Source organism: Labrus bergylta, unplaced genomic scaffold (genome assembly GCF_963930695.1).
Source record: "Labrus bergylta unplaced genomic scaffold, fLabBer1.1 SCAFFOLD_154, whole genome shotgun sequence".
In the NCBI taxonomy this organism is placed as follows: Eukaryota; Metazoa; Chordata; class Actinopteri; order Labriformes; family Labridae; genus Labrus; species Labrus bergylta.
This window is the reverse complement of record NW_027077246.1, coordinates 10,001-35,000: the sequence shown is the minus strand read 5'-3', so window position 1 is coordinate 35,000 and position 25,000 is coordinate 10,001. Positions and strand designations below refer to the sequence as shown.

Genomic DNA, 25,000 nt, shown 5'->3' with positions numbered 1-25,000 from the left:
TCAAATGGAAGTGAAGGGACGCTAACTTTTTGGACTCGCCGCCATCCCGGCTGCGTTGTAGAGCCGAGCTGTCTGTACTGAGTGAGAGCGAGCGAGTGAGTGAGCGAGTGAGAGCGGCTCATTGTTCTGACAGCAGGACGATGTAAGAGCAGCCTCACTGAGGAGCCTCATGAACTGTCCTGTCAGAACCAGGGTCCAGAAAGGACCCAGCTCAGGTTCAGTCTTTAGTCTACGCTCTGAGAAGAAGAGAGGTCACGTTTACTTTGATGTGACTCCCCGCTGACAGAGCAGAATAACATGAACGCAGAGACAGATCATTACATGTGGGAGACAGCAGCGCTCTGATTGGTGGAGAGACACAGGGTAGCTGCAACTCTCCAAACTGGCTCGCTATCTGTGTGGTGGCGTGCGCGGGGGGGAGTCACCGGAGGTTAATCCTGCGACAAGGTGAGAACATGAGGCATCTGCAAACAGGAAGTGGCTGGTTGAGCCGCTCAGCTCTTACTTAATACCCTCTAAAGGTCGCTCACGTATACACTCACTTAATACATGTCGTGGTCACACGTGTTTCATGTGTTTGGTGGTGTACGGCGTGCTCAAACCACAAACAGGAAGTGAAGTTTATAGGTCATGACGTAGAGTCTCAAACTGTCACAGGTCTTCTTCAGGTTACCAACATGCGTATGGAATATTCTCTGTTTGTCTACACGTCCATCGGCGTCACTGCGGCGCCTCAAGAACACCAACAGGGAACGGGTACCGCCACTCCTGTTTGCTAAAGGATAACAGAACGCTGATCAGCTGAGTAAACAATCCTCACGCAGTGACAACAGGAAGGCTCTGTGTGATGACAGTAGGCGGGGCCGTGTGTACGCCGCATTCAGACACGGTCACTGCAGGTGGTTATTCCACGTGGTCGCTGCAGGTGGTTATTCCACGTGGTCGCTGCAGGTGGTTATTCCACGTGGTCGCTGCAGGTGGTTATTCCACGTGGTCGCTGCAGGTGGTTATTCCACGTGGTGACAGCAGGTGGTTATTCCACGTGGTCACTGCAGGTGGTTATTCCACGTGGTCACTGCAGGTGGTTATTCCACGTGGTCACTGCAGGTGGTTATTCCATGTGGTCACTGCAGGTGGTTATTCTACATGGTCACTGCAGGTGGTTATTCCATGTGGTCACTGCAGGTGGTTATTCCACGTGGTCACTGCAGGTGGTTATTCCACGTGGTCACTGCAGGTGGTTATTCTACGTGGTCACTCTACGTGATCGCTGCAGGTGGTTATTCTACGTGGTGACTGCAGGTGATTATTCCACGTGGTGACTGCAGGTGGTTATTCCATGTGGTCACTGCAGGTGGTTATTCCACGTGGTCACTCTACGTGGTCGCTGCAGGTGGTTATTCTACGTGGTCATTGCAGGTGGTTATTCCACGTGGTCACTCTACGTGGTCGCTGCAGGTGGTTATTCTACGTGGTCGCTGCAGGTGGATATTCCACGTGGTCATTGCAGGTGGTAATTCTACGTGGTGACTGCAGGTGGTTATTCTACGTGGTCGCTGCAGGTGGTTATTCTACGTGGTCACTCTACGTGGTCACTGCAGGTGGTTATTCTACGTGGTCACTGCAGGTGGTTATTCTACGTGGTCATTGCAGGTGGTTATTCTACGTGGTCGCTGCAGGTGGTTATTCTACGTGGTGACAGCAGGTGGTTATTCTACGTGGTCACTGCAGGTGGTTATTCCACGTGGTCACTGCAGGTGGTTATTCCACGTGGTCACTGCAGGTGGTTATTCCATGTGGTTACTGCAGGTGGTTATACCACGTGGTCACTGCAGGTGGTTATTCTACGTGGTCACTCTACATGGTCGCTGCAGGTGGTTATTCTACGTGGTGACTGCAGGTGGTTATTCCACGTGGTGACTGCAGGTGGTTATTCCATGTGGTCACTGCAGGTGGTTATTCCACGTGGTCACTGCAGGTGGTTATTCCACGTGGTCACTCTACGTGGTCGCTGCAGGTGGTTATTCTACGTGGTCACTCTACGTGGTCGCTGCAGGTGGTTATTCTACGTGGTCACTGCAGGTGGTTATTCTACGTGGTCGCTGCAGGTGGATATTCCACGTGGTCATTGCAGGTGGTAATTCTACGTGGTGACTGCAGGTGGTTATTCCACGTGGTCATTGCAGGTGGTTATTCTACGTGGTCATTGCAGGTGGTTATTCTACGTGGTCACTCTACGTGGTCACTGCAGGTGGTTATTCCACGTGGTCATTGCAGGTGGTTATTCTACATGGTCACTCTACGTGGTCATTGCAGGTGGCAATTCTACGTGGTGACTGCAGGTGGTTATTCCACGTGGTCATTGCAGGTGGTTATTCTACGTGGTCATTGCAGGTGGTTATTCTACGTGGTCACTCTACGTGGTGACTGCAGGTGGTTATTCCACGTGGTCATTGCAGGTGGTTATTCTACATGGTCACTCTACGTGGTCATTGCAGGTGGTTATTCTACGTGGTGACAGCAGGTGGTTATTCCACGTGGTCACTGCAGGTGGTTATTCCATGTGGTCACTGCAGGTGGTTATTCTACGTGGTCATTGCAGGTGGTTATTCTACGTGGTCGCTGCAGGTGGTTATTCTACGTGGTGACAGCAGGTGGTTATTCCACGTGGTCACTGCAGGTGGTTATTCCATGTGGTCACTGCAGGTGGTTATTCCATGTGGTCACTGCAGGTGGTTATTCCATGTGGTCACTGCAGGTGGTTATTCTACGTGGTCATTGCAGGTGGTTATTCTACGTGGTGACAGCAGGTGGTTATTCCACGTGGTCACTGCAGGTGGTTATTCCATGTGGTCACTGCAGGTGGTTATTCCATGTGGTCACTGCAGGTGGTTATTCCACGTGGTGACAGCAGGTGGTTATTCCACGTGGTCACTGCAGGTGGTTATTCCACGTGGTCACAGCAGGTGGTTATTCCATGTGGTCACTGCAGGTGGTTATTCCACGTGGTCACTGCAGGTGGTTATTCCACGTGGTCACTGCAGGTGGTTATTCTACGTGGTCACTGTAGGTGGTTATTCTACGTGGTGACAGCAGGTGGTTATTCCACGTGGTCACTGCAGGTGGTTATTCCACGTGGTCACTGCAGGTGGTTATTCTACGTGGTCACTCTACATGGTCGCTGCAGGTGGTTATTCTACGTGGTGACTGCAGGTGGTTATTCCACGTGGTGACTGCAGGTGGTTATTCCATGTGGTCACTGCAGGTGGTTATTCCACGTGGTCACTGCAGGTGGTTATTCCACGTGGTCACTCTACGTGGTCGCTGCAGGTGGTTATTCTACGTGGTCACTCTACGTGGTCGCTGCAGGTGGTTATTCTACGTGGTCACTGCAGGTGGTTATTCTACGTGGTCGCTGCAGGTGGATATTCCACGTGGTCACTGCAGGTGGTTATTCCACGTGGTCACTGCAGGTGGTTATTCCACGTGGTCACTGCAGGTGGTTATTCTACGTGGTCACTCTACATGGTGACTGCAGGTGGTTATTCCACGTGGTCATTGCAGGTGGTTATTCTACATGGTCACTCTACGTGGTCATTGCAGGTGGTTATTCTCCGTGGTGACAGCAGGTGGTTATTCCACGTGGTCACTGCAGGTGGTTATTCCATGTGGTCACTGCAGGTGGTTATTCTACGTGGTCATTGCAGGTGGTTATTCTACGTGGTCGCTGCAGGTGGTTATTCTACGTGGTGACAGCAGGTGGTTATTCCACGTGGTCACTGCAGGTGGTTATTCCACGTGGTCACTGCAGGTGGTTATTCCATGTGGTCACTGCAGGTGGTTATTCCACGTGGTCACTGCAGGTGGTTATTCCACGTGGTCACTGCAGGTGGTTATTCTACGTGGTCACTCTACATGGTCGCTGCAGGTGGTTATTCTACGTGGTGACTGCAGGTGGTTATTCCACGTGGTGACTGCAGGTGGTTATTCCACGTGGTCACTGCAGGTGGTTATTCCACGTGGTCACTGCAGGTGGTTATTCCACGTGGTCACTCTACGTGGTCGCTGCAGGTGGTTATTCTACGTGGTCACTCTACGTGGTCGCTGCAGGTGGTTATTCTACGTGGTCACTGCAGGTGGTTATTCTACGTGGTCGCTGCAGGTGGATATTCCACGTGGTCACTGCAGGTGGTTATTCCACGTGGTCACTGCAGGTGGTTATTCCACCTGGTCACTGCAGGTGGTTATTCTACGTGGTCACTCTACATGGTCGCTGCAGGTGGTTATTCTACGTGGTGACTGCAGGTGGTTATTCCACGTGGTGACTGCAGGTGGTTATTCCATGTGGTCACTGCAGGTGGTTATTCCACGTGGTCACTGCAGGTGGTTATTCCACGTGGTCACTGCAGGTGGTTATTCCACGTGGTCCCTTTGTAAACGTCAAACAGAAAACAGGTAGTTACCTGACCCGGTTGTTGCAGAACTTGGTGAACTGCGGCTGATTCAGGTGGATCAGTCGGGCGTCTTCTTGGTCGGCAAAGGAAGTCTTCTCCGTCATGTCCTCCGTCTTCTCGTATCCTGCGGAACGAGAGAAAAAGACGACATGTCAGAAACTTAACGGTCACATGAAAAGAGATGTGACATGTATGAGACGCTCTCTGAGAGAGCGAGCAGGGAGACAGGGAGGCGTCTGATTGGTTCATCAGATTGGTACCTCGTGGCAGACATTGGTTGAAGTTTTTACAGACTTACAAACTGATACAGATGATGGATTTTCTTTGTTCCTTTTTCAGAGAACATGAGTTATTAATGTCTGTCAGGACCTAAAGACAATTTCAAACAAAATCTACACAAAGTGGATCTTATCTTGATGGTTTCTGAGCTCACTGCTGACACCAAACAGCCGCTCTCTCCCTCATCCTCCAACTTATCACACCTTTATAACACCATCACCATGACAACCACATTTTACGGAGGACCACACACTCCTTCTTTGAGCGAGGGCTGAGAGTTATAACTTCTGCCTACGTTGGAGCGACCTCAGCTGGTGTAACACCTTACATGTTCGTAGCGCTTAAACTCAAAGTGACCTTCAAACAAGGCCGCAGCATGGCGCAACACGGTACAGATCATCTTCAAGCTGTCACAAGACAAACGTCAATCTTCTCTGATTCTGAACACCCGAGTGTTACGATTTCAAAAACAATCCAAAGCATCCAGTAAATGTTTGTTTACTCTGATTACATGAAGACACGTTTCAAAGCTCTGAAAATGTTCCTGGAAAATGTGCTGCGATTAGAGCTGGCGTTTCCTGCCAGAGTCACATCCTGCTGGCCAGAGCGGTTTGGACTTATCGGTGTGGTCAGCTGAGCGGTGACGGAAGGATTGTACTTTTTATATATTTATTTTACTCTCACTGTTCAGCCTACAAACCGACACCCAGTCCCAACAAACTTCTCACAGAGGTCACTTCTACATGGAGCACCTCACTCTGAGGAGGGGGGGGGGGGGCATCAGCTGCTGAGAGCAAATAAAAACTCTCTCCACGTCTCGATAACACTCTTTGTCTCTGCGTCTCTGGAAGAGGCAGCTCTGCTCTGCTCCCACCGAGTTCAGCCCAGTGGGATGGCGCTTTGTTGGCTGAGAAAACACCAAAGAGCGGTTTGCAGGCTGCACAGAAGAACAGCGTGCAACACATTCTGCAGTTACTTTACAAACCACACAACAAATATTTGACTTGTTCCGATGGCAGGAGGCTTTTGTGTGCAGCCTACCTCCCCCCCTGTAGGCACAGAAACACCTGTTACCTGAGTTGACCTGCAAGCTTTTCCATGAGGCAGGTGCAGCGTTGTGAATACAGCAGGAAGTGGGGAAGACGAGATCAAACATTACTGGCTTACTGCAGAGCATGATGGGAAAGTATTGATGACAAACAAGATAAAAGATGTTTCTGCCTTTGCAACCTTGCTTGCTCGGAGAAGGATCTTATTGGGCTGGAAATGGAAACATCCCCCCAAAGCTTCAGCTTGGATGAGTGACCTGATGCTTTTCCTTAAATTGGAAAAGATCAAGTTTTCTATTAGAGGTTCAACCCAAACATTTCATTCAACATGGGACCCTCTAGTTCTTTATTTTGAAAGGCTTAAGACCCTTCCCCAAAATTAAAATTAAAATAAGCAAGAAATAGCATCTTGTCCTTTATGAATGGTCCTCCCCAGAGACTGCTCATCGAGCACTTAACGTCCTAGAATGTAGTAATGTATAAACAATATGAATAATATGATCTCAGGTAAATTAACTTATGTGATTATCCACAACAGTTACATATTTAAACCTTTTTCTGTATATATTTTTCTTCTTTTTCGTTGTGAAAGGTTCATTTGCATTTAATTATTTATTCATTTTAATTTATTTTCTTTTTTCTCTTTACTTATTATTATCATTATTTTTTGCTTTGTTTTGTTTGTATTAAATAGTACTATCATTCCCTGTACAGTTACAACCTTACATATAGACTTTGTATTGGCAGCATGAGGGTGGGGGGGAGAAGAAAAAAGAAAAGAGAAAAGAAAGGGAAATGCTTGTTGTCAAAATTTTTATGTCCAATGCTTTTTTTGTATTTTCTTTTTCTTTTTTCTTAAATAAAAAAATGCATCAAAAAAAAAAGATGGGAAAGTAAACACTAAAGCAGGCTTTCCCAACCCAACGTGGGGTCGCATCGAATTAGTATTTTCTGATTCATAAAAAAGATATTGTTTATTAAAATATATTAAAGGCTGCAGAGTCTGTCATCCTCCTCCCCGCCTTTCTTCCTCTTCACAATAATAAACAGGAAAAGATTAACTCTAACATTAATGTTTACTGGAACATAAGAGAACAACTCGGACATGATTGAAAACAAATGAGTGATGTCACGGGTCAAAGGGGGGTCACTGGGAACCACTGGGCTAACCAGATGGATCAATGAGGGGTCGGAACATTTAGAAAAACAGAATGATGAATCCATAATAACTTCCCACCTGAGAGCCAGGTGAGCTCCTGGTTCATGTTCAGACGTTAAGAAAACAAACATTCCTTAAAGTGGTGTGAAGCTGAGATATGTGGAGAAACCAGCAGCTCTGACTCTGATGAGAAATGATTAGAAGGAAAACAACATTCCTGAGGTTCACATTTCACTTTCCTCGTGTTCATATTGATATGTCTAAATTAGCACTGCCAGCAACGCACTACAGTAAACTCCAGTCAACAGTATTCCTGCACTCTCGGGTTGCATGTGATCCGCTTCCCCTAGCACGCTGTAGTGCTGGTGTTTGTGAGGTAAGGCCAGGCTAAGCTTAGCATCCACAACTACAGATAAACTTAGATGTTTAAAAAAGGAAAGGAGAGGCATTCTGAGGAAGGAGGGGGGGGAGGGAAGCTCAGAGCTGCTTGAAACATCAACAACAACAAAACGCAGTGTCATGAGGAAGTGTAACCAGAGCTCCAGCAGGATATGCCCCAGTTACAGACCGCCCTCTCCTCCCCGCCTGCATGCAGCATTTCTTCTGTGTCATGTCAAGTGAAGAGGAAACAAAGAAGAAGGCTGACACGCTCTTTAAAGTCACACTGTCAACTTCCTCTGCTCTCAAACCTTGACTCTGACATTACAGCTAATGCTATTCTAATGATCCACTTAACTTAGCACACAGGCTAACTCCAAACTGTCCTCCTTCCTACCCTCTTCTCCTCACAGTTTGTCTCCTTAGCTTGTGCTCCGAGCTAAAAATAACTCGCCCCTGTAGTCATTTGGTCACCAGGGGGAATCATGGGTTGGCTTTCCCCGCTCTGTTATGCAAGACGTCACAGCAGCATAGGTGGTTTATTGGATAAGCATGGGGGGGCAGAAGGGTGTGGATCCAGCAACTGGAGATTAGAAAGTGGTGCCTGCTGCTTAAGCAGGGTGACTTCCTACTGAGGAGCCTGAGATTATCACGTTTACTCCCACCACAGGGAGAGGTAAACAAATGATTCCTAGAAAGACGTTTGTGAGCACAGAGAGAAATAAATATGTCCAGAAAGCAGTAAAGAGGTTTTTCTGTTCTCCAGAATAGAATCAGCTTTGTCTGAAGTTTATCAGTCTGAGCGTCTTGTTGACGATCAGTCGAACATTTAGAGCACTGCATGTGTGAAAACAGCTTCAGAGAAACAGTTTTGCTTACTCATGTCAACAGGTGTTTACTCTTCTCTACTTAAAGGAATCTAAATTTGATCCTTTGAGAAAAATAAAAGGTGCTTCCAGTTCAGGCGAGGGTTTACAGAAACATAATGAACGAATGTAAAGACAAAGAATTAAAGGTACTTTAAAGGCAGGACTACAAAGTGGATCCATCTGACATCATTTCCTGTTGGGAGGGGTCAAACCTCAGCTCACCTGGTAACACCTGGAGGACAGGTGGGAGGTATGAAGCTAACAGCTCTGAGTAAAGCTGAGGGAAAGGACGATGACTCAGAGACATGCTGCCTCACTGGAACAGATAGATTTTTATCACTGGATAAAAAGTGATTTTTAAGGGACGCTCCTGCAGCCTTTGAGCCAAATCACCTGCCATGAATCACAGCGTCACAGCTTTGTGTCCTGCAGGGAGTTTCTCTGCTTGTTTCCCATCATGTCTCTGCTGCAGGTTGCCAAATGACTCGATATGATGCACCGTCAAGAGAAGCACTAAAACAGAGCCAGTGTTTCAGAAAACACTCGAGCCTCCTGACTGGATCTGATACCAAACAGAGACCTGATCCTGTACACAAAGGGACAAATCAGAATTTCAGAATCTTAAATGATCAAGAAACCAGAGTGTACGATGACGTGTGACACACTGCTGGAGACCAGACCAAGTGAGAAAGAGAAGTGGAGCAGGTTGAGCAGCTCATGGTGCGTCTCTGTGTGGTGAACGGGTCTGGCGGGCTCCTGTGTGCTGGTGTGCTGCAATGCACCAGTTGCACTTTGTACAGCTCATGCTGTTGCTCTTCATGCAGCAGCATCCACACAAACAGCTGATATAGAAGCTCACTGGTCGAACATACAGGTGTATAGGTTTGGACACAAACTTTTAGATTTTATACAGTAAAACGTCTATTTCCCAATATCACGAGATCCTGGAGCTGTGACGCTAAACAAAAGGTCTTCCTGGAATAAAAAGAGTTGTTTTGTTTCAGCTGCAGTGGAGCGGAGGAATATAACACATTTGATAGATTTAAACCTAGAATAACACCAGAAGACATGTAAGGCTAAAACAGATATCGGCCCGACCGATAGGGACCTTTTGGTGCCGATACTGAAATTGGAGAAAGATAAAAATGTGATACCGATATAACGGCCGATATCTTTCTTAGCACTATGTCGATCCCTCAGTTATCAAACAAGTGCAGAAGACGAGATGATCACTCAACTGGAAAGTAACTGAGCATGTCACCGCTCGACTCTGCAGAGTGATGATGTTTGTTGTAATCCATACAGCGCCCCCTGCTGGTGACAGAGAACTGCTAGTGTAACACAAAGAAACTCAAATGAAATGATATCTGACTGGTGAATAACTCCGTAGCATCAGCGCATATCTGAGATCAAATTAGCCGATACTGATAATCACCGGATATTATCAGCCGGGTGTGTATCCCATCGAGAACACAGCGAGGAAAGAAAAGACTAAAACGTCCCAAACTTGTGTTAGTGGACCCTCAGCGAGCAGCGGGCCCTTTTCAAGCAGCGTGCACTGAGCTCATGATGGTGAAGTGTTCCTCTGTTCAAGTTGAGTTTATCATGTTCTGACAATAAAGAACAGTTGTTATTTTGATGACAGTGAGCTGTACCATCTCATCTGTTAGCTGAGTGATCTCTTAAAGCTGCACGATGATTTAAAAAGTCTAACGAACACTTTGTTAAGTTTGTCGAGCGTTGAGCTTCTCAGGTCTCCAGGAGCTACCTGTAGCTGATCTCACAGCCTCAGCTGCTCTTCTGGCTCAGCTTGTCTAATTAAAGGCTCCTTATTAAACACTTGAAGAGGATCAGGACAGTGAGAGCAAAGAGGCAGCCAGTGACCTCACATCCATCCCTCAATCCAAGTTCAAATCAAATGATTGAAGGCAGACATCTTTTACAGCAACACCTGATGACACACTGTAGACACGCTGAATCTCTCTCTCTCTCTCTCTCTCTCTCTCTCTCTCTCTCTCTCTCTCTCTCTCTCTCTCTCTCTCTCTCTCTCTCTCTCTCTCTCTCTCTCTCTCTCTCTCTCTCCCCTTCCTAGCTCTTATTGAGATGCTACGTCCCTCCATGCTAGTCTGGAGCATGTTACACCCGGTCCAATGACTGGCTGATGCTCCGGGTTCCCAGAGTTCATTCTGGGCTCTGAAGATCTGCCTTTGGCAGCGCCCCTTGGAGTTCACCACAAAGCACTTAAAGAACCAGCACCCGGGTTTCTCAGGGTCATTGTAGATCCTTAATTGTTAACCTTTGATTAAACTGTTTGATTGTCATGTTCTAAAGTTAATCTGCTTGAGGGCGCTGTAAATGAAGACTTCCTGTTCAATGTTTCTGGAGTCCAAATAAAGAGAATCATTTTCTCATTTGTCGTCCCGGCTCAACCCGACGCCAAAGAGAGAGAGAGAACAGGAAACCCTCTGTGTGTTATATTAGGCTTCATAACAACATCTTTCATCTCCAGAGCCAGCAGATTCCCCATGTGAGCCCGCTGTACACAAAGAGGAACGAGGAGCCAAATTAAGCTCGCTTGAAGTCGAGATCAGGCGCGCACATCTCCGCAGGGGAAACCTCAGGAGGAAGGATCAACGCCATCAAGTGTCGTAATGAGTTTGGAAGCAAGCCAGATGTCAGGATTATTGCTTCAGTCAGCCAACAGACAGACGAGGTGAACAATAGTCACAAGGGGGCACGTATTTCAGAGAGGGTGCCCAATGGGAAAAACCTGGGCCCAGCATGGCCTGGCACCAGCAGAGGCATACCGGAATTCCCCGGTCTCTCTTTAGAGTTTATCTCACTGACAGAATCATGCTTAGACCACCAGGCACAGAAACCCCCTCCAGTGTCTTCAGGTCTGAGAGCTTTAATATAGTCATCAAACCTCCTGCCCCCCCCCTGCAGGACCAACCTTCGGTCCTGGGGGACAGGGCCTTCTCCATTGCCGCTCCCACCCTCTGGATCTCTCGCCCTAAAAACATCAGAGACCCCCCCACACTCACTTCCTACAAGAAATCCCTAAAAACTACTACTTGTTTTGTTTTTTGTTGTTTCCTGTCAAAGCGTCTTTGAGTATTTAGAAAAGCGCTATATAAATATAATTTATTATTATTAAGGCCTGGTAGAGTTTTGTTCTTATACTCCTAATAAACAGTTTCCCTCAAACAAACTTTAAACACAACATAACTGAACCCAGTGTCATGATGTTAAAGTTAAAGACAAAGCCTTATGACGATGATTTATGACGTCCTGGACCGTGATGTGTGGCTGGGGGGTGGGGGGGTGGGGGGGGAGAATTACTGCTGCAATGACTGTCAACTCTGGCAAGATAAAAGACGTCTAATGGCAGGAACGAAAATGATCTGATGCTTAAGCATGTCACCTGCCAGCAGGGTCCAAAAGCAACGCCCGCCATGCGACAAATGCGGCTGGATTTTCTGTTTGGCGAGTAAATGTTTTATCCCAAAAGTCAAAAACTATGCTATGAGTATGAAGCACGTTTGATGTCGCTGCAGCTACTTTTCCCTGCTCCTCTTTCTGCAGACGCACCAACATACACGCTGAATAAACGTACGCACACACCTGTTTACTTTTAGTGCAACAGAACACATTTGTTCCATGAACCGTGCAGACCAAGTCGGGTTCACACGTGACACTGGGGTTAAATATTAAAGGAAAGCTCTTTGAGAGAATCAGGACCAATCCAGAGGTGTCATGGTCTAGACTTGGACTCAATGTTTGACCTCTCAGATCACGCGTTTATTACCTGGTTTATAACGGGTATGATGTCACAGGGTCTTTACTACCTCTATGATTATACAGCGATGATTCAGCTGGCTCCATGACTGAAGCTAAGGGCTCTCGAGATAGATCCATGAGTCAAGATATAACAACCATTGAGAGCTAAATCAAAATGTAAAAAAGGCTTTTTGTTCTCCCAGAGACAGGTCCAAGCTCCAATCTGACCGCAGAGATACTGAACGAGCACTAATGAGCCTGAGAGAGTCGTTGGGCCGCTCAATAAAGTGCAGACGAGGAGGCACGTGATCTGGCCTGGGCTTCCACAGAATTCATTCAATAACAGAAGGGTGGGTGGAGGTAAGCAGCCTGAGGATATCGACCTAACACGACTAAATGAACGGCAGACGATGATGTGTTTCAGTCCTTCAGTCGGGACATTGTTTACTCTGACCTGATGTTATATGTATCACAGTTATTGGGGTCAAATTTTCGGAGAATCTTCGGCCTTTGGGATTTCTCAATCTCACAACCCGATGATCCTAAAGCGCCATTTATATCTGCTCATCCCACCAGAGAAAGATCTGCACATGATTCATTTATGCCAGATTAATATTTCAGTAGTCAGAGCAGCCACAGTCTATTCATAGGAATCAAAGTCCCAGAGATGAAAGCCCCCCCCCTCCCCACACACACACACACACACACACCTCAAACCATTTATGAATGGGAGGGCATGGATGGAAGAGGACATAGATACCGCCTCGCTCTAAACAACAGTAACATCCATAAGTCGCTTATCAGATCACAATGCTGTAACCAGCACTCATAACAACAACACGGCAGCTGCACATTTAATCCCACTCCCACTTTTGGCTCCGTCTGTCCGTCCCATGTGCTCGGGCCGGCTACCATGGGACGGACAGTCCAGGGACAACATGGGCAGCTGGGGCTTGCTGTGACATCACAGGGATGTCCTGGCTTAGCGAGGGATCTGCAGGGTCACAGAACCTTTCCACTGTGAGTTTATGAATGGTGAACGGGAAGCGGGCAGATGCTGTGAAATTAAAAAAGGTCTGGAAACTGGAAACAGACTTTGTGAATACCAGGAAGTGGTGACGGTGTTATGAGTGTCTGACCTACGGCTCTTTGTCTTTTAAACCACAGATATACGAGACCAGGTGCTTTAGTAATAGAGTCAGCTGACAGGAATACTTAACGACTTGTGTCTTACAGTGATTATAATTTAATTGACAGCACTAAAAAAGGACAGGCTGTGAGACCGAAATATGAGACAGAGGAAACGTTTGTCGAGCTCCGGCAACAACCGTTTGTGTTTTGTTTACAGTCTTCTTCTGGGTGTTGTCTAACCCCGCCCCTCTTCCTTCCAATGTCATCACATCAGCTGTGATTGGTCAGTTTCAACCGTGAAGTCTGTCGGTCAAATCCTGACACAGATCAGAATCAGAATCAGAATCAGGGTTTATTGCCAAGTACATTTACACATACAAGGAATCTGACTTGGTGTATTGTTGCTAAAAAATTAATAAGGAAATAAAGCAGAACTAGCAACAACTTAAATAATACAGAAGAAGAAGATATTACAAAATATAAAATAGAATTTAAAAATGTAAAATATAAAAAACACAAAAAGTGCAAAAGATGTAATGTAGGAGCTGTGCAGTGGACTATGAGAAAACATCTTAGTGTGTGGCTCTGTGATCGCCTAATCTGACACAGTAACCATGGTAACGGACATAGAGCAGTCTGACGACGACATCATAGTTGTTAAGAAGTTTGGACGGACAAACGACTGACAGAGTGACTCCAGTGTCTCACCCAGCCGACTGTCAGTGAAGTCGACTCCACCACTTTTCAGACTGTAGTGACATTACAACCTGCCCTGCTGTCGTCCACTGTGATCCACTCTTCAGCTGACGGCGCTGTCAGCACGCCGGCGAGAGCTGCACGGTACACTGGGATTTTATAACTTAATATGAGCAGCACACACACGTTTACTTCCTCTGACTGTGTGAAAACAGTTTGTCACTTTGAGGAGGATGAAAAACAGGAAGAGACTCGTGGGCTGAAGTTTAACATGGAGCTGAACTAAAACCAACTGAAGGCTACAGAGGCATTAGAGCGGCAGGGAGGGGGTTAAATTATATTATTACCATGGTAAAGGGCTCAGCGTTTGATGACATCATCAGCTAATCCTACATCCTACAAACCTGAGTAATGGGACACTAACTAATGAAGTAGTGAATATCAGGACACTTCTCTTAAAAGGGGGAAACCCTGAGTAACCAAACCTCAGTCACATGTTAAATAGCTGCAGTATGCAAATGACAACCAATCCATCCAGTGTTTCAGAGACGCTCACCGACCTGACCTGACATGCTCGTCATGTGTTACAGGAAAAACTGGCTCCTATAATCACCAGCAGATAATAAATGTGCACACGTCTCTGCCTCTTCGCTCCACAAAGAAATCAATCAAATAGATTCAGGCCGTGTCAAACCAACATTTCCACATTGGGGCTGCACAATATATTGCAACTTTATCGCAATATGAACTGTCACCCTTACAACATCACATAAGTCTGAATGAATCACACTGCATAAGAGACATGAATTTATGCAAACACTGCAGCTGCTTAAACCGCCTAGCCTTTATTTTAACAGCAACTTTAATAACTGATGGAGTTTCAATGAAGGAAGACTGAGCGACTTTTTGATCCAGTAGATGACGACCTGAAGCTCCAGCATGAAACCAAAACAACTTCTGTTAGGCCACGCCTCCTCCATACTGAAGCCTCCGCTCTCCTCCAGAGACACACCTCCAACCCCCCACGTTCAAAAAGAACACACCATAATTAAGTGTCCCGCACTGTTGTGTTAGCATGCTAATGTTAGCGCTCTTCAGTCAGCTCGTAGCTTCACATTGTTGTGTTAGCATGCTAATGTTAGCGCTCTTCAGTCAGCTCGTAGCTTCACATTGTCGTGTTAGCATGCTAAATGTTAGCGCTCTTTAGTCAGCTCGTAGCTTCACATTGTTGTGTTAGCATGCTAATGTTAGCGCTCTTTAGTTAGCTCGTAGCTTCACATTGTTGTGTTAGCATGCTAATGTTAGCGCTCTTTAGTTAGCTCGTAGCTTCACATTGTTGTGTTGGCATGCTAATGTTAGCGCTCTTTAGTCAGCTCGTAGCTTCACATTGTTGTGTTGGCATGCTAATGTTAGCGCTCTTTAGTTAGCTCGTAGCTTCACATTGTTGTGTTGGCATGCTAATGTTAGCGCTCTTTAGTCAGCTCGTAGCTTCACATTGTTGTGTTGGCATGCTAATGTTAGCGCTCTTTAGTTAGCTCGTAGCTTCACATTGTTGTGTTGGCATGCTAATGTTAGCGCTCTTTAGTTAGCTCGTAGCTTCACATTGTTGTGTTAGCATGCTAATGTCAGCGCTCTTTAGTCAGCGCGTAGCTTCACATTGTTGTGTTAGCATGCTAATGTTAGCGCTCTGTAGTTAGCTGGTAGCTTCACATTGTTGTGTTAGCATGCTAATGTCAGCGCTCTTTAGTCAGCGCGTAGCTTCACATTGTTGTGTTAGCATGCTAATGTTAGCGCTCTTCAGTCAGCTCGTAGCTTCACATTGTCGTGTTAGCATGCTAAATGTTAGCGCTCTTTAGTCAGCTCGTAGCTTCACATTGTTGTGTTAGCATGCTAATGTTAGCGCTCTTTAGTTAGCTCGTAGCTTCACATTGTTGTGTTAGCATGCTAATGTTAGCGCTCTTTAGTTAGCTCGTAGCTTCACATTGTTGTGTTGGCATGCTAATGTTAGCGCTCTTTAGTCAGCTCGTAGCTTCACATTGTTGTGTTGGCATGCTAATGTTAGCGCTCTTTAGTTAGCTCGTAGCTTCACATTGTTGTGTTGGCATGCTAATGTTAGCGCTCTTTAGTCAGCTCGTAGCTTCACATTGTTGTGTTGGCATGCTAATGTTAGCGCTCTTTAGTTAGCTCGTAGCTTCACATTGTTGTGTTGGCATGCTAATGTTAGCGCTCTTTAGTTAGCTCGTAGCTTCACATTGTTGTGTTAGCATGCTAATGTCAGCGCTCTTTAGTCAGCGCGTAGCTTCACATTGTTGTGTTAGCATGCTAATGTTAGCGCTCTGTAGTTAGCTGGTAGCTTCACATTTCATGTAAACTGACACAGAATGAGCGTGATCTAAAAACTCTTACTAACATCCAAATAATCAGTGAGTATGTTCTTCTTCTTCTCTGTAGTTCTTGACTAAAACAGCTTTTATACACAAGGGGAGGAGCCGGCCGTCCCGTCCATGTAAACACGGCTCTGACAACAACACAGCCAGCGGGACTCGAGCTTCTCCCTCATTGTAGACAGTCTGGACTCAGAGACACATTTACACAGGACAGACTTTATGATTTATTTAAGTGGAACATGTTGAACGTTCTGACTTTATTGTCTTCTGTGGAGTGCCTGCCGACACCTCTCCATTTGACCTTGTCATCCCGCTGTGACACCATCACACTGACCGTCTCCTGGCACGTGTGGCCCTGCTGCTTTTTCCCGCTGTTTATTGTGTGTGTGTGTGTGTGTGTGTGTGTATCACTTTGACAAACACGACCAGGCTTCTGCTCACAGCACAAAAAAATGTGATTGCCAGTGCAGTTTGGGCGTCTCTCAGTGTTTAATGCAGCTTTCATGAATTATTTGACGTTTGGGACCAGGAGGTGGAAACAGAGTTACTGTACATCTTAAGAGCTGACGGCTGGGTTGACGTGTGGAGGAGATTTATCTTCCCACGAGAACATACTTGCAACACAGCTTTTCAGTGGCTCATAAATAATGTTCGATCTGAGCAACATTACTGAGGAACTCAAGCTGACCAGAGATCTAATCATCCACAGAGAGGATAGTTCAAGGACTCTTGAAACACTTCAGACATTAAGACATTACAGTATTGGAGTTTGAGGCTGCCCAATTAATCTCAAGTTTCTCTTATCGGTGAGAAATGATCCTGACACTGCCTGCAAAGCCCTCGCTCATCAGATCATCTACCTTCTCACAGGTCGATATGAAGACGTGCATGAGTTAACATCAGAATAGGTCTTTTGTTCCTGTATCCATCTCTGTGTGGTCATGTGCACACATCACCTCCTCACAATGACCTGCCACATCCACTTTAGCTCGCAGACAGAGGAAAAGCACTGAGGCGAGTGAAATGGAGAATCTGAAGAAACCCATATTACCCTGGCTGCAGGTTAGCGATGGACCCAACACACTAAGTGGAAAACAGAGGCGAGGACATGTCCCAGGTCGGCACATAGGCAGAGTAGAGAGAGGCCCAAGGGGACTTGATATGACACACCAGAGGCCCCAGACAGCGGATTTAGTGGCCTGTAGGGGCTTTTGTGCCACATTATTATCAGCCAGTGATCCGCCAGGCAAAATGGGAACCTTTCGATCCGTTCAGAAGGGAGCAGTGTATCCCTGTTCAGTTTCCCTCCCCATGCTTTTACCACTATTCAGACAGATTGAGGCTTAGCTGGTGTTATTGAAATGCTGCGGGGGAACATCCTGATTCACTCACACGTGAGGAAATAATCTTGAGAATGACAGATAGGTAGGGAAAGAGTGTTTAAAGGGAAAGCAATACTACTTTGTCTAAAACTAGAATGTGGACACAAAGAGCCCATCGCCGTGTGTGAAAAAGAAAAGACAAGCATTTGGTCTTTTGAGAGAATTCAGCGCAAGAAAGGCTTACCTGCCTATCTGCACCTTAAGTGTCAACTGTAAGCAGGGATTTGGTCCGTCTGCAGATAAGAGTGTGAGCTAAGATGGCAAACAGTGTGCTTCAGGCCATCTGTCTTGCTTTTAACCTGCGCGGCTTTTGTCGATCAGCTTTAGCATCTAGGCAGTGCAGGCAGGTATTAAGCGCCCTCCTGCCTGTCATAGAAATGAGTACTGGAGAGATCAGCGTCTAAAAGGTGCCGGTCTGTCTGTCACCGAGGGATCCTACGTTAAACACGCTGATAACTAACCGATGTCACCTGAACCCCAGAGAGCTCTAGACACAGTTACTTTTATCGTCTTCTTAATGTCTTTTCTTTCTGGTTTTACTGTTTTTATCTTCTTTTACTTCTTCCTTTTATTTATGCTCTTATCTTAACTCCTCTTATGTTTTAACTTGGTCAATTCTTATCTTACTTTGTCTATTTATGTTTTATATTTATATATATTTTGTATTTTTATTAATATTATTTATTTTATTTTTTGATAATATATTCACTTGTTTTACCTTCTTATTGCTGTTATCTCTTTATTTACTTTGAGCTCTTTTAGTTTCTTACATCTTTTTAAATCTTTGCTCCTCTTGGTCTCAGCTCGTGTTGTTGGGTTCTTGTGATGGTTCTTGTGTTTCCTGGGTTCTTGTGATGGTTCTTGTGATGGTTCTTGTGTTTCCTGGGTTCTTGTGATGGTTCTTGTGATGGTTCTTGTGATGGTTCTTGTGATGGTTGTTGTAATGGTTCTTGTGATGGTTCTTATGATGGTTCTTGTGATGGTTGTTGTGATGGTTCTTGTGATGGTTCTTGTGATGGTTCTTATGATGGTTCTTGTGATGGTTGTTGTAATGGTTCTTGTGATGGTTCTTATGATGGTTGTTGTGATGGTTCTTGTGATGGTTCTTGTGATGGTTCTTGTGATGGTTCTTGTAATGGTTCTTATGATGGTTGTTGTGATGGTTCTTATGATGGTTGTTGTGATGGTTCTTATGATGGTTGTTGTAATGGTTCTTGTGATGGTTGTTGTAATGGTTGTTGTAATGGTTCTTGTGATGGTTCTTATGATGGTTCTTGTGATGGTTCTTGTGATGGTTCTTGTGATGGTTCTTGTGATGGTTCTTATGATGGTTCTTGTAATGGTTCTTGTGATGGTTCTTGTGATGGTTCTTGTGATGGTTCTTGTGTTTCCTGGGTTCTTGTGATGGTTCTTGTGATGGTTCTTGTGATGGTTCTTGTGTTTCCTGGGTTCTTGTGATGGTTCTTGTGATGGTTCTTGTGATGGTTCTTGTGTTTCCTGGGTTCTTGTGATGGTTCTTGTGATGGTTCTTGTGATGGTTCTTGTGATGGTTCTTGTGTTTCCTGGGTTCTTGTGATGGTTCTTGTGATGGTTCTTATCATGGTTCTTGTGATGGTCTGGTTCTATATGTCTGTTGTGTATCGTGCACTTTGGGTTCTTTTCTGTTGAATTGTATTTAATTATTTTTTAGTATTTTACATTTGTTATGTTCTTGTTGTTGTTTATGTTCTTCTGTGTTTGCTTTAGTTTGTTCTTGTTTTTGCTGTTTGTCGAAGCACTTTGTAAACCTGTGTTTTTAAATAAAGTTATTATTATCATTTTGGAAACACATGCAGGCGCAGGCCGGTGGTGATGTGGGGATGTTTCCACAGCTCAGCGGAGGAGACTGATAAGGAGTGGAGTGGCACGTGGTGGGCAAGACTGGGGAGTGTGCAGCACGGCGAGCTGACAGACAGGCCGCTGATGGATTAGGTGGTAAGCCTGGCAGAGGGCCGCCCCCTTTCTAGACGGCGACCCGCCTGATGCAGTGTGGTGATTAAAAAATAAAACTGAGGAGCGGCTGTGAGGAAGAAGAGGAAGTGTTAAATAGTGAAGTAGACGAAACCAGAGGGACAAAACAGGAAGGACGAGGTGATTCAATTCATCACTGAGTGTGGTCACGTGGACCTGAGAGTCCTGGTTCTGATCAGTATCCTGCACAGGCGCCGCCTCAGCCAGTCTGACCAGGCTACAGGACGCCAGTTCACCAACAAGTACAGTGGAGTGAGGTCACATTGGAAACTGGATCAGTCCATGTAAACACCAGATCCTGAATATGATCAGAACCGGGATCATAAGGGGGATCCTCAGGTCCATGTAAACACCAGATCCTGAATATGATCAGAACCGGGATCATAAGGGGGATCCTCAGGTCCATGTAAACACCAGATCCTGAATATGATCAGAACCGGGATCACAACGGGGATCCTCAGGTCCATGTAAACACCAGATCCTGAATATGATCAGAACCAGGATCCTCAGGTCCATGTAAACACCAGATCCTGAATATGATCAGAACCAGGATCATAAGGGGGATCCTCAGGTCCATGTAAACACCAGATCCTGAATATGATCAGAACCGGGATCATAAGGGGGATCCTCAGGTCCATGTAAACACCAGATCCTGAATATGATCAGAACCAGGATCCTCAGGTCCATGTAAACACCAGATCCTGAATATGATCAGAACCAGGATCCTCAGGTCCATGTAAACACCAGATCCTGAATATAATCAGAACCAGGATCCTCAGGTCCATGTAAACACCAGATCCTGAATATGATCAGAACCAGGATCCTCAGGTCCATGTAAACACCAGATCCTGAATATGATCAGAACCAGGATCCTCAGGTCCATGTAAACACCAGATCCTGAATATAATCAGAACCAGGATCCTCAGGTCCATGTAAACACCAGATCCTGAATATGATCAGAACCAGGATCCTCAGGTCCATGTAAACACCAGATCCTGAATATGATCAGAACCAGGATCCTCAGGTCCATGTAAACACCAGATCCTGAATATGATCAGAACCAGGATCCTCAGGTCCATGTAAACACCAGATCCTGAATATGATCAGAACCAGGATCCTCAGGTCCATGTAAACACCAGATCCTGAATATGATCAGAACCAGGATCCTCAGGTCCATGTAAACACCAGATCCTGAATATGATCAGAACCAGGATCCTCAGGTCCATGTAAACACCAGATCCTGAATATGATCAGAACCAGGATCCTCAGGTCCATGTAAACACAGTGAGTGAGATGATACATTTTTCATGGCAGCTGGGGATGGTATCGTTTGCTCAGTGTCATGGAGACGAGTGAAAAAAACTGCAAAATGGTTTGCTCTTTGTAACGTGAAAGGTAGAGTGTGGCAGATGCGGGGTGAGGGGGGGTGAGGGGGGAGGAGTGGGGGAGGGGGGGAGAGAGGGGGAGGGGGCAGTAATAGCTGGTGCATAATTCATGTGTTCGCTCTGTGACTGCAGCAGTCAACAGTTTGCAGCTGAATCCATATCAGGGTAAGGTTTCTTTCATGAGGACAGGGGGGGTGTTCAGGGGTCCAGGATGAGAAGTTGAGGACAGGGGGGGTGTTCAGGGGTCCAGGATGAGAAGTTGAGGACAGTGGGGTGTGTTCAGGGGTCCAGGATGAGAAGTTGAGGACAGGGGGTGTGTTCAGGGGTCCAGGATGAGAAGTTGAGGACAGGGGGTGTGTTCAGGGGTCCAGGATGAGAAGTTGAGGACAGTGGGGTGTGTTCAGGGGTCCAGGATGAGAACTTGAGGACAGTGGGGTGTGTTCAGGGGTCCAGGATGAGAAGTTGAGGACAGGGGGTGTGTTCAGGGGTCCAGGATGAGAAGTTGAGGACAGTGGGGTGTGTTCAGGGGTCCAGGATGAGAAGTTGAGGACAGGGGGTGTGTTCAGGGGTCCAGGATGAGAAGTTGAGGACAGGGGGTGTGTTCAGGGGTCCAGGATGAGAAGTTGAGGACAGTGGGGTGTGTTCAGGGGTCCAGGATGAGAACTTGAGTACAGGGGGTCAGGACCGGTTCAGGACCAGTTTAGGATAATCAGAAGAGAATCCAGTTATTTGTGACATAATTAGGAAGATGATCATAAAGTAATAAATGAATCCTTGGAGTGTTTTTAGATTACAGGACTCACAGTTCCTCTTAAGAGAAGAGAATCCTTTATTTATCCCACAACGGGGAAATTTACATTTACATTCCTGCACAGTCTGAAAACATGAATTAACGTTTTTAAAATATATGTTTACATGTTTATATATATATATATATATATATATATATATATATATATATATATATATATGTTTGCTCCTTCATCACTAAATTATATTTTGTAACTAATAATGTTTTTTTAAATAAACAGACCCATGACTCGTGTCCTGGTTCTTCTTCTCTTGTTGCTCCTTTGCAGCAGTGTTCAGCTTTTCATGCTCACAAATACTGAATTTTTAAATTGAGCCACATGCCTCTTTAAAAATAAATTTCCCTCGGTCCTAGCTACGCGGACAACAGAGCGTGGTCAGGGAACAATTAAACGAACGCCTCCGACAGTTTGTTCGATTTCCACAGTCTGACAAGTTTACAGGAGCCACACTGAACGGGTCTCGTGATGTTGGTACGACGAGCATGCACACTGTGTGAGGAGTCACTCAGTGTGCATCAACCTGGTCAGCCTGAGGTTGCCATGGCGGTCAGCAGAAAGCGAGCTCTCGCCGCACTGGCGTTCATGTGCAGAGGAAAAAGGAAGAAGAGGAGGGCTGGAGAAATGTGGACACGATCAGCAGACTTTCCTCTGATGCAATCCCAAAACCTTCTTTTGAGTGAATCCATTTAATGACTTTCCACGGCTCTGGCGCCGGTGTGGTAGCGCTGATCAGTGCATCATTTCACGCTGTATATCTATTGGTTGGTTGTAGATCGTAGAAGCGTTCACATTGTGAGATCATCGTCAGATTTTTGTCTTAAGTTATATTTGGGCGTAAAACCGTGAGATCGGCCATCTTTGATCCTCTCTCACAGGATGGCGCAGGACCACCGTTTAGGGTCCACGACCACGTGTTGATCATCGTTTGTCTGTACCGGGCATTATAGTAACACTGCTGCACTGCCAGAGGTTATTGATGTTACTTTATCTTCAGCCTTAATAAGAACATACAAGGCGTGTATTTTGGCGTGCCCTTATCACCTACATTTTAATTAACCACAAGTCTTTGAGTATATGAATCACAAATCACAGGGAGCTCTTTCTAATCCACTTTAAGAGGCCAGGGTGCCGGCTTTAGCTGCCAGAAATATATATTAAACAGCAATAACTTAGCCTAAGCCTACAGTTATGAATCAAGCCAAACCGCCACTGTGCAAGTACGTTTAGAGCGGGCGGCCAACAACCTGCAGCAACAACCATAAATAAGAAACAATCCACATGCTATTGATCTCTGCTAAATAAATCCTGCACAAGGCCAGAGAGGCCAAAGGTCACGGTCGGCCACAAAAAGGCGATGGAATAATTTAAAGATTCTGTAAAGGAACCCCTCAGGGTCGTGAATCTGCAGCTGATCCTCGTGTTCGAGTCCTGCAGCAGGTTCCTCTCCTGGATCAACAAACTCACCTTAACACCCAGAGCTACTAAGAAGCCTTACAAGGCCTCCAGATCCCATTATGAGCATTCAAATCCGTCCACTCGTGTGTCTCTCTCTGGCAGCTGAGCTGCAGTGGAAAGTTACTGGTGCAGTGGAGGAGTTAGGGGGTCTCTGCAGAACTACAATGCTTCTATTATTATTCCCACGCTGCTTCAGATGACACTGCTGCTGATGTCATTGAAGTTGTGATAAAAGAGTCGTGATGCTCTCTGTCACGTTTCCTGCTTTCTCAGAAGTACACACCTTTGTGGTGGCGCTGACGGGAGACGTGCTCACTGGGTCAGGTGCACCCTTCCCGTGTTAACCGGGATATCCCCGATTTCTAATCCATTCATCTCAAGCAGGACGCCCCACGCCCGACATCAACTCTACACATTCACTAAACCAGCGGTTCCAAGATGACCATGCACTGATCCATTGACACGTGTTATCCAATCACACAATAATAGAATAGAAGTTTATTTATGAAGCAACATCTACTCTAATCTAAAGGTGCAAGCGTGAACTTTAAGACACAAACAACAGCTTGAAGATTTTAAGAGCAGCGAGAAATCTCCATAAAATACTGAACTTAGTGAGTCAGGCCTCTCTTTGGAGGCTCCAACCTGTGATTAAAAGTTCTTAGAGTCCAGGGTCCAGGGAGCGACAGAGGTCAATAAGGGGGCTACAAGGGGGTTCCACATTAAGACTGGAATAATTGATTTCCAATATGATCGCCTTATGTTGTCTTTAAGTCTCACATGGCTTGGTTCACTTTCTGTAATAAAATCTCAGGGGGCGCAGATGGCCTAGTGGTTAGGCTGTAGCCCATGTCCCTCAAAGTGGGCGGCCAGGGTTCAAGTCCTAACTGTGGCTCCTTTCCTGCATGCCCCTGCTCTCTCTCTCTCCCTGCTTTCCAACACTATCCACTGTCCTATCGAATAAAAACAAAAAGCCCTAAAATAAAAATATAGAAATGATTCCTCGGATGGAGGTCTGTGTCAGTCAGGGGCCCTTTATGGTAATTCAGTTATTCTACATATAAAATAGACAATGCTTGCTTCCACTAAATATGTAGTCTATTATTTGGTAGTGTAAAAGTTGTCAACCCTGGATGTCTTAAAGCAGAGCCTGTGTGGGTGAAGCAGTCTGTCTTGCAGGTATTTAAATGTCTGCAGACTGTCATTTAGAGCTTTAATTATATTCTAATATCGTGCATCATAATTGAGTCTTCTTCCGGAGACCGCTCTGGAGAAGCCCCCGGGGTTTCCTTGACCCCTGAAGGGGCCCCCGGGGTTTCCTTGACCCCTGAAGGGGCAGCGTTAATCACAGCTTTAGCTAGCAAGTTATCGTACTGTACTTCCAGCCACCGGCCGGCCTTCCTCACAGAGACACTGAAACAGCCGAGATGAAGGTGTTTAATAATCCTCTGACACACACACACAAGTAAAAACTGTTCCACATACCCTCCTGCCGGGAACGGAGATCGGACATGGTTCTCTGGACGGGCGGCATCTCTGCACGCAGAGCCGGAAACAGCACCTGTCAAGCGGCCGCGGCTCGTTCGGTCCGCCGCCGCTGCTGGAGCTCCCAACTGTCAAAGAATCTCAGATAACGGCTAAAAAAATCAACATAGGAGTCTCTGTCATGCGGCTACCGCTGCGTGGTTCCTGCTACACAGAGGAACAAGGAAGTACAACATTCATCTCCCACACCCGGGAGCCCACGGCGTCACGGATCCGCCAGCATCCCGGT

General features: G+C 46.0%; 1 protein-coding gene across 1 annotated transcript in view; it reads right to left on the bottom strand.

The window, feature by feature from the left end:
* The window catches only part of LOC110003129 (phospholipid-transporting ATPase IA), a 27,604-nt gene that overhangs the window by 2,552 nt on the left and 52 nt on the right, over positions 1 to 25,000 (bottom strand). Inside the window, exons 1-2 of the mRNA XM_065952287.1 lie at positions 24,712 to 25,000; positions 4,464 to 4,578 (exon numbers count right to left, since the gene is read on the bottom strand). The exon at positions 24,712 to 25,000 is cut by the window's right edge and continues 52 nt beyond it. Of these exons, the coding sequence (XP_065808359.1) occupies positions 4,464 to 4,578; positions 24,712 to 24,760 (164 nt within the window). The 5' untranslated portion in view covers positions 24,761 to 25,000. The remainder of the gene's footprint in view (positions 1 to 4,463; positions 4,579 to 24,711) is intronic.